This window comes from Nicotiana attenuata, unplaced genomic scaffold, assembly GCF_001879085.1.
Source record: "Nicotiana attenuata strain UT unplaced genomic scaffold, NIATTr2, whole genome shotgun sequence".
NCBI classification, from domain to species: Eukaryota; Viridiplantae; Streptophyta; class Magnoliopsida; order Solanales; family Solanaceae; genus Nicotiana; species Nicotiana attenuata.
Genome location: NW_017671260.1, coordinates 29914 through 39826, shown reverse-complemented (window position 1 = coordinate 39826; position 9913 = coordinate 29914). Strand labels below are relative to the sequence as shown.

Sequence of the window (9913 nt, the reverse complement as noted above, 5' to 3'; positions counted from 1 at the left end):
TAGAACCCAACCTGCTGGCTATAAATACCAGCCATTCCCTCAAATTTTCCTAAAAAAAATTCTAAATTCTTTTTATTCTTCTGCATTATTTTCTTACAGAAAGTAAATCAAAGTAAGTGTGATTTGATATCGATCTTTGAGTTCGTTGGTCACTGGGGTTTGAAGTACCGGTATATAAATGAGGATAATCCGTTTTATCTTGTGAGAAAATAATCCTAAACCTCGGGTATTAGGAGCGAATTAAGTTCCTTAAAAAAAACAGTGCACTTGGACTAATTTCTGCTTTCTTCTCTATTGTTTAGAATGTACTTTTCGTTTACAGATTACAAGCAAAAGGTACGGTAAACAATTATACATTACTATTATATATAAAAATGTACTATGACTTTATGAGGATTTATAATTTTTTTGGATAACTTCTTTAACTGAATTTCTTTATGTCGTTTGATGTGAATGATGTAACTCTCTCCAAAAAATTAAAACTTAAAATTACTTTATTTGGGTACTAGTGTGACAGATACAGAGAGAGAGTTGATCAAATGAGGAGAAAGAGAGGTCGTTGAACTAAGCTTTACAGAGACAAAGAAGAAGAAGACAGAGACAGAAAAGGAGGTTAGTAATTGCTATTCTTGAATGGGTTTTGGAAGATAGAAAAATTATTCTTGAAAAATGGGATAAATAGGGGTAAAATCAGGTTGGAAAACGTATACAATAAAGAAGAAAAAAATATGAGATTGTGTGTTTTATTTGAGTACTAGTGTGAGAGATACAGAAAGAGAGCTAATGAAATAAGGAGAAAGAGAGGTGTTGAACTAAGCTTTTCCAGTGTGTATTGTGAAACAAAGAAAAAGATATCTAGGTGTGAAGGGAAAACAGAAAGAAAGAAGAATGAAGAAAAGAAGAAGAGAAATAGCCAAGAAAAAAAATGAAGAAGAAGACAGAGAAAAAAGGAAGTTAATAATTGCTACTTTGTGTGTGGGTTTTGGAAGATAGAAAAATTATCCTTGAGAAATGGGATGAAATCTATATATGAAAAGATTTTATTGAGAATTGGGAGATTCTAGTTCAAAGAAGAGAACCATTTATAAATAATTACTCCATCCGTTTACTTTTACTTGTCCACTATTCTAAATAAATTTTTACTTTTACTTGTCCACTTTGGCGTATCAAAAGAAAAATATTTTATTTTTCCTGTTTTACACTTAACATTAATTACTCATTTAAAATCATTTTTCAAATCCATTAAGATAATACAACAATTAATATGGGTACCATGATAAATTATGTACTTTAAAGTCAAAACTATAAACGGAGAGAGTATTTTTTTTTCCACTCAAAGATTGACTTTCATTAAATAATGGTATCGTGAACAAAGTCGATAATGTAAATAACGATATCAGTAGTTGTTAGAAAATGATTATGAATAGGGGCATAGGAAACAAGGAAATAATAAGCGCTCTGGTGAAGTTATTGGCTGGCTAATGACTGCACATACTTGAACTTAGATTTGCGTATGAAGAATTATGAGGAGCAGTAACTTCAATTCACTTTCACTCAAAAAGATAACTTTATAAAGAGAATGAAGGAGTACAATCATAGGGGATATCAGGAATTATATGATGGATTTTAAGAAATATGAAGGGCTACAAATCATTATCGCTAATGTATTTCTCTATAGTGTCAATGCAGACGCCCACAGATTTCCCTTGAGTCATTGCCTCTGCAAGCTTCGCTCGTGCCTTCTCATGGCGGCGCAAGATGAGGATTGTGTTCAATACAGCCCATCTCACCTGAGAATCTGCTTTCTTCTGTGTAAATCCCAGGCTTTTCAGTAATGCATCCAACTGTCAAGCAAGTATTTCTGTTAGTCTTTGTTTAACAATTACTACAGAATCAATCATTTTGGTGAAAAATGCACAAATGCACAATATTTAGCTAAGTGATGTAGGATTTTCAGCCTTATAACAGTTCACCAAGAAAAAAGCTTACCCCTTAAAGTTTACTCACTAATTAAGAACGAAGAAGACCACCAGTGGGCAGTATTGCATTATTTGACAACTAGAGTCCAAGAGTAGTGGGCCAAAGCTCATGTTGAGTCGTTCAATTTCGATCTTTTTTCGAATAATGTAGTATTTGCCACAAGTGAATAAAATGAAAGAATGATAAGAAGTTATACAATTGCCAGTCAAAAAAAAAAAACAGTTTGCCAGAATGGCAAAATGTTTTGCGTTTTCTTTCATTTCAACTGTATGTACATTTACAGTAGGTGGAAGAATTAACTCTTTAATGCATCGAAAGTAAATAGCACTATATATAGATTCCATATTAATAAAATTCTTTTTTTTTTCTCAGCAGAGTTTCTAAGGACCACAATTACTGTTCATTACACTTCAGATGGCATAATTCGATTTTACCATATGATGTCATGTCCTAATTTAGATGTCCCACTCAGTTAAGATATGAACTGAGCAAAATAAACCTAGAAGGTTGGCTTATCGTCATACTATAGGAGCAGAGGAATGATATAAACCTGATTAATGTCAGTCAGGCCTCCCTCAGCATAACCGAACAAAAGATATTCGGTTGCTACACCCGCTAGTGAGATACATGAAAACCGGTTCAGCATCTGTCAGAAGTGCTTTATTAGTAAAGGAACTATATAACAGGTAAAAGAAATAAACATACACAATAATTATGATAAAGATAAATACCGTGGCTGTTAGTTTTCCACTATTTACCTGCATGGAAATAAATCAGGCTTAAAATTAGAATGAAAGAGTAATAAAATTATAACATGATTATTGCCCAGCCCAGAAATCTTGCAACAGAATATGCGTGTAAAGGGGGAATATTTAAAGAACAACCAATACTGAAAAGCTTTACTGGAGGTGAAAAATTGATAGGAGACTACCTACTTCCTCCATAAACTCAAAGTCGACAAAGGCTGTCCCTGCTTGGATGTTTAATGATCCTTCCTTCTTCAAAGCGTCCAAACTAGTGAGAGTATACCCCTTTGGAAGAATACCCAGCAAGTAGGCAATCAAGAAATGGCCAGCTTCATGCTAGATCAGAATTGGGGAATGAACAGCTTGTTACAAGACAAGTCACGGAATAATTAATGAAGACTTTCTGAGAGAGGAAAGTAGAGGTAAAGAATACGGAAATTAAATACTTGCTTGGTATTGAAGACATTGCTAGAAGGAACACCAAAATGAACAACCAAATTCTGGATGTCTGTTAATTTGTAACTCTTTTGTAAAGATGTTCCAATCAAAGAGAATTGAAACTAAAGGCATATTTTAGTTTCATTTTTTTTTTCCTTTCTTGAGAAGAGTTGAAAACTAAAGCCCTTTTAGTTTTCTGCATTTGTATGTGAGAGAGAGAGACAGAGAGTGAGAGAGATGAATCTCACTTGAACAACCCTGTTGCGGTACTTCTGACTGAAAGTATGACCAATTGTGTCAAGGATCAAAGCACCAACCCCTCCATTGAAAGAAACCTAGGCACAAATATGGATAAATCAGCAATTATGCTTGAAATATCTCAGATCACATAGCTCCAGGTTGTAGTCTTCGTACTTTCACCTCACTTGACTTGATTAAGTCGTTAACAGTCAAATATACATAAACAAGAGTGCGAACTGCTATCACATGGTTAAGGGGGTTCTCCTTTTTAAGAAATATTATATTCCCGAGACATAACATGTAACTAAAAGATCATCACGAGCATGTCCCTAATGTGATTTTTAAACATTGAGAAAAGGGAGCACAAGGAAAGCAAATGTGTTATTTATCTGGAAACACGTCAAGCTAGCAAGGTTTACATGGAAGCTTAAATTTCACAGAGGAATATTGTAGTTCGATGCTCATGTGATAAAATTAGTCTTTAATACCCCTTTTAGAGCAAAGCTATAGGAGCATTATATTGGGGATTTTGGTCTTATTGGTGGATTATTCTTATATCAGTTGGTATTCAGTTCTCGTCCTCTGCTGTTGTAGATCTTTTTCCAAACCTCTTTGTTTCAGATTCTCTTTCAGCATATCTTCTATAAGTGAAAACTGAAGCTGGTAGCGAATAGGAATGTGGTTTTTTGTTCCTAACTGGTCTTCCATGTTTACTTATAATTTTAATAGAGCACCCTAGAAACATAATCCTTATTACTACTTTCTAGAGAAAAGAACCAGTTCGAAATGCTGAGGTACAAAAGATCCTTCCAATAGACATAACCGCACAAGTCTGCTGTATGAAAGATCCTTCTACCAGATGTAAATGCACAAATTGTTCAGAATCATCAGAAAGAAAATGTTTAATCAGTAGAGAAACTGGAAAAAAAAACCTTTTCGGATCAATCAAATCCAATTAATTTACAAGTTATGTATGGACATATCAATGATGATCAAATGACTAAACATTTTTTTCTACTTCTTCTAACCTCCTCCTCAGTTTCACTGTGATGACTTCAAGAACCATAAGGAGGTACACTGGCAACCTAAATTCTCAATCAAAGATGAAAAGTTCTCGAGAAAGAAGAATCTTTGAATTTGAAAGACCCGTATGAGATGGTTCTCTTCTGTGCAACTCGTATCTTTAGGTTTAGCCAGGTTTCCAAGATGCCAAAGATTCTAGTTCACACACTTATCAGTTTTACCGGATTTGCTTCAAATGATCGCATGGAAAACGAATTGAGGTTAGAATGGACATCACTGAAGAATAGCTCTTACATAAAACATTGGACAAAAAATGTGTAAAGCAACTTGTTGCAAGTAAATCTGAACTTTGATTTTCACATGGAGAAAAGCAAAAGTTGATCTTGTAAAACTTAAAGCAAATCAAATGCTCAGTGAATAACATGGCTCTGACCTTAGCAACCATTTTCAAGAAATCGCTAAAGACAAGATATAAAAATTGTTTATCAACAATCAGAGAGGAATGACATGTAGCAAACTTATTTAAAAGAAAAGAAGAAGACAATTCAGAGGAATCTAAAGAGTTTACCAAGTCCAGAGTCCACAAAAAAAGAAGTCCAAGAGAAACGAAAAGGAGCTGTTGTTGACTCCAATCAAGCGCATATGACGCAGCAATGCCACCTAATACAGCAGCAACCTGCAGATTTCTTTCAATGGCACCAAGGGTGGTATCAACTGGTGATAGAAGAGATGTGGTTTCTATACCGTTCAACCTCAATTCATCCAAGGAATATAGCCTCTGAGGTACCTGTATGAACCTACACATAAAGTTAAAGCAGTTTCCTAACTACAAGGCCAATGTCCTCCTATAAATTAAGGTTAAAGCAGACTTCTAACATTAAACTTGAAATGATTAGCTAGACACAGTTTAACCAATATATCCAGCTAAACTCTTAACAACTAAGTAAGCTTTCACCCTTTCTTACAAAGCAATTATATCTATATTTATAGTAATAAAACTTCATAATAGATGAACCAACAAAGGGAAAATAGGTCCAACTCCGCCTTGCCCCCAGATAAGGAAAGTTGAATCATATGAAATATTGATAAAACATTAGCAAAAGAACCTGTCGAGCGGCGCCGAAACACCTAAGACCACCGGGTTTGCCCTGCAAATCCTTCACAAGAGACAGTGCAGCCCTGTCATCCCCCTTCTTTAACTCCTTATCCACCTGCTCCAACACCGATAAACACACTATCCTCGAATTGCTCAATCCCAACTGGGAACAACAAACCAATCCACCACAATAGGCAGCAGCAATACCCATTTTGTAGGTGAACACTATGGGATGAATGACTTAAAACAAACAGACCCAGTAGCACTTACGTCAACGTTCTCCGTTGTCAGCCGCACAAAAGGTAAGGCTAAATTTTGAAATCCACCAAACGTCATCGTATCTGGGTGTGCCTTTTATTGGAAGCGAAGCAAGTGAATGTTCCAGATGGACGCTAACATCAGTTGTGTGAGAGGAAAAGGAGCCTCGTACACGGACCGCTAATGTCAGTCTGGTGTATGTGAACTCGTGATTAGATTCCCCCACTAAATTATGTATATTATGTACATAATATTTTCGGAATAAATATGATATTATATTCTTATTATGCTCTAAAAGGGTTAAGTGGTGTATGTGGCTGAATAATATTAGGTTGTTCACGTAGATGAATAAGATCAATTCCCCTTAATACTCTATGTTTTCGTTCCTTTTCCTTTCTTTTTAGGGAATCTTAGAGAAATATCCCAAACAAGTTCCAACTTACCAATATTTAGTCATATCATAGACTTACCAAAATTAATTAAAAACTATAATAGAAAAAATAAAAATATATAAAGACGTAAATTAAGATAACCTATGACTATTTATACTTTGGAGTAAGTTAAAATATAAAATGAAACTAAAATTTACTTAAGATATTAAAGATTTATTGAGTTTAAAAAATAAATAAATTCAAGCAGCAAAATAAGATCTTACATAAAGTATACAAATTATTTATAAGGTAAGATAAAAATTAAATAACCAGTAAAAGATACTTTAATAACAAGAATAATAATTTCATATTAATATTGATAAATCGTGCAAATGAATATTTTATACGTAAATATTACTACAACATTTAGATATAATGTATTCAACAATTAAGAAAATATTTTCTATGATTAATATTTGAATTGAGTTCGGTTAGTTTAAGTTTGAAAGCATAACATAATTTTTTTAAAATATGGTCCAATTAAGAAAATAGAATGACAAAAATTATGTGAATTTGAGATGAGAAAGTTTTTAATTTTTATCTATATTATATTAGAATGAGTGTGATAAAAATAGATATTGAATTCAAACGGGCTAATAAAAATTCACATGACAATGTAATAATATTAGATATTGAACAATATAAAATCAAATAAAGAACAAATAGAGAAAAAAAATAAAAATTCAGATTTTTTATCATAGGAAAAAGGGTAAAACTTATTTAAATTTGAGATGAGAAAGTTTTTTATATCATGATAAGAAAAGACATTATATAAGTCCACATAACTCAAGTCTAATAGTAAAATCAAAAGCTAAAATATTGAACAATAAAAATAAATTAGAGGTAATTTAAGGACATTTATAAATCATAAGGTAATGAGATTCAAGCTCCTTAAGATGTACCCAATCTATTCTAAGTTTCTAACCTCACTCAAAAGAAAGCAAAAATTTGACCTTGTTTTGGGCTTTTGGCTACAAATAACTAATTGGCTAATATTGGTAATATTTGGCTAATATTAGTAATATTTTATGAATTGGTCAATTTTTATAATAAATTAATTATAAATGGACATAGCTGGTATTTTCCCTTTTTTTATCCTTCTTTTCTTTCTTTTTTCCACCTTTTTTTAGTTTTGAATCCCAGACCCCATTCCTATTACTTTTTGTTCTCCCTAGTTCCAAGTTGTGTTAAAGTCCCAATTTCAATTTCATGTCTCTCTCTCTCGTGCTTTAGAACCCTTGTTCTCAAAAAGATTTTACTTTTAGATTTAGTTTATTCCCTTCTATTCCAACATTTGATGAATTATTCTTACAATTTTGCATATAAAAAGTAAGAAGATTTGCTTTAAATTTTTAGCGAATGATTTCTTTCCTACAACTAAATTGCTAAAAAAGTTTAGCTTGCTAAGCTTGGCCCACTGGTTTGTTAAGTGACTTTTGTCTTTTGGTTTTATTTCCGTGACAAGTGGATCAGGACGTTTGTGGGCAGGGGTGCCGGGTAGAGGAAGTCGATGATTGGGGTGATAGGTTGGGGTGTTGGGGGCCGGTTTGGCGAGGGGTGGATTGTGTTTTGGTTGTGGGGTAGGAAGGGTTCAAAGAGAGTTTCGAAAATGTTTTCCCTCCTCATGGTAAGAAAGTGATTTTCCTGAAATTGGTGAAAAATAATTTTATTCGAAAAATATTTTTCAAAATTTTTAAGCCAAACAAACATGTAAAAAATGGATTTTTTCCATACCAAACACAGCCTAAGTGGAGCTTTATTTTCTTCTTTAACTTCCAAGTTCCATCCCAAAGTAAAATTTCGCTCCCAAGTTTTTGCTTCCTCTTGCAAAATTACTTGGGTCTTTATTTTCCTTTTTAACTTCTATTGGCCTCTTTACTTTGTTTCTTCGATAAGCTTTCATTTGCTAAAGCAGAAAAAATATATTCCTTATCTCGTTAGTTTAGTGACATACAATTGTGTTAGTAGTGCAATGATGCGACTTTTTTTTTAAAAGCAAAATCACTAGGCAAGGTGCTTAGGACTAGTTTTTATATATATCTAACATAAAAAACACAATGTCGTGAAGTCTTACGGCGTGTAAGAAATAATATTTGACAAACACATAATCCTTATTACCAAAGTTGAGTGTGATACTCAATAGTGATAGTACATGATGTAGTCTAATAAAGCTGATAAAATGAGATATAAACACTAGCCAGCCTACTCGTAAAAATAGCACGGTCTAGCCAGTTTTCGGACTGGTCATTAAAAAATAGCCAGCGTTTACCAAGTCAATGTAAAATAGTAACTATTTTGCTGCAACAGAGACCGGTCCAACATAATATACTGGAGTTTGGTGCACCTGTGTATGAACTTCCAGCATATTATGCTAGAACTCCAACACATGGAAAGTTCCAGCATAATATACTGGAGATTCGAGCACTTGTGTATGAACTTCCAGCATATTATACTGGACCGGTATACTTTGCTGGAACTCCAGTATATTATGCTGGAGTTCTAGTGTACTTATGCTGGAACTCCATCATATTATGCTGGAGTTCCAGCATACTTATCCTGGAACTCCAGTATAATATGCTGGAGTTCAAGTATACTTATGCTGGAACTCCAGCATAATATACTGGCGTATTTTCCGGGTTTTAAACAGTGTTTTCGCTCAAATTTATCTTTACATGAAAAGTGGCTAAATTTCGATTACTTTTGAAACTGGGCTATTTTTTAACGACCACTTGTAAATCTGGCTATTTTTCAAATCATCCCAGCCTGCTCCGTCACACTTGAAGCCCCATCGCAGTTATCCTTTCTTTGCACAATTGGTCGCAATCTATTTGCAAAAATGGCCACACCTCCAGTTTTTCAGCTTTGTTTCCCCTTATGCACTTTGATGCCCTCAAAATGACCCCATGAGGTACTCTCCCTTGAATTTGTGATTCTGTATGCAACAAGAATCCATCCCAGCTCCTAAAGATCTCCTTGTGATGTATCTTATGTTTACCTCGAAAATATGAGTAACAATTAAATTTGATTTGTGGTTTTAAAGATATGTGATTTAGTGCAATACCAATTAATAATCAAAAAATATGAAGTAGAAATGAAAGAGATAAGTGAATCAAAATATTACTTCTCGAGATGATGACCTCGAGACGGGTTAAAAGCAATAAAGTAAGAAAAGTAAAGCAAGAGTGTGAGCACGTGATTTTTGCCCTATGTGAATTACTCCCATAATTTCAAAACAAAACAAATCTCTTTTCATCATTTGCAATTTTGTGGCATTTTCTGTTCGCAATTGTTTGTGCATGTTTATTTCGTTTTAATTAAATGGAAAAATACAAAATATACGTGCATTTGCATTTAGGATTTAATTTGACATTTTTTAATTAGTAATTAGTCATTTTATAAAAAGAAAATCACAAAAAATGGTTTAATTTGCACCTTTAATTTTAACTTTGATTTTAGGTGATTTTTCTTTCAATTTGTTTTAGTTATCTGTGATAATTATTATTTAGGATTAATTAGCATTTTTGATAGGTTAATTTGGTTTTATAATTTAATTTAGATTTTAGTTTAATTTTGAAAAAAAAAGGAAAGAGGGAAAAATTGTGGAAATTAGATTGAATTGGGCTTGTCTTGATTAAATTCCCAAACCTAGCCCAAATTCCCCAAAACCCCGTCCAAATAGCCCCATGCCCGGCCCAAGTCCA

At 33.4% G+C, this 9913-nt stretch overlaps 1 protein-coding gene across 1 annotated transcript; it reads right to left on the bottom strand.

Annotated features, from left to right (window-relative positions):
* Positions 1 to 1548: 1548 nt before the first annotated feature.
* On the bottom strand, positions 1549 to 5976 carry LOC109207123. The gene is made up of 7 exons (XM_019370006.1): positions 5534 to 5976; positions 4996 to 5214; positions 3413 to 3499; positions 2916 to 3062; positions 2712 to 2738; positions 2531 to 2626; positions 1549 to 1844 (listed from the first exon to the last, which is right to left on the bottom strand). The coding sequence occupies exons 1-7, from the start codon at positions 5732 to 5734 to the stop codon at positions 1644 to 1646; spliced, it is 978 nt and encodes a 325-aa protein (XP_019225551.1). The 5' UTR covers positions 5735 to 5976; the 3' UTR covers positions 1549 to 1643.
* Between the last annotated feature and the right edge of the window lie 3937 nt (positions 5977 to 9913).

Bases quoted from the DNA above. Each gene is read 5' to 3' on its own strand.
- LOC109207123 (XM_019370006.1), bottom strand. From the start codon at position 5,734: ATGGGTATTGCTGCTGCCTATTGTGGTGGATTGGTTTGTTGTTCCCAG. The intron at 3,500-4,995 runs GTAAACTCTTTA...ATTTGTGCCTAG, and splicing joins TTTTGTGGACTCTGGACTTG to GTTTCTTTCAATGGAGGGGT. The intron at 2,739-2,915 runs GTAGGTAGTCTC...ATTTCCATGCAG, and splicing joins ACTTTGAGTTTATGGAGGAA to GTAAATAGTGGAAAACTAAC.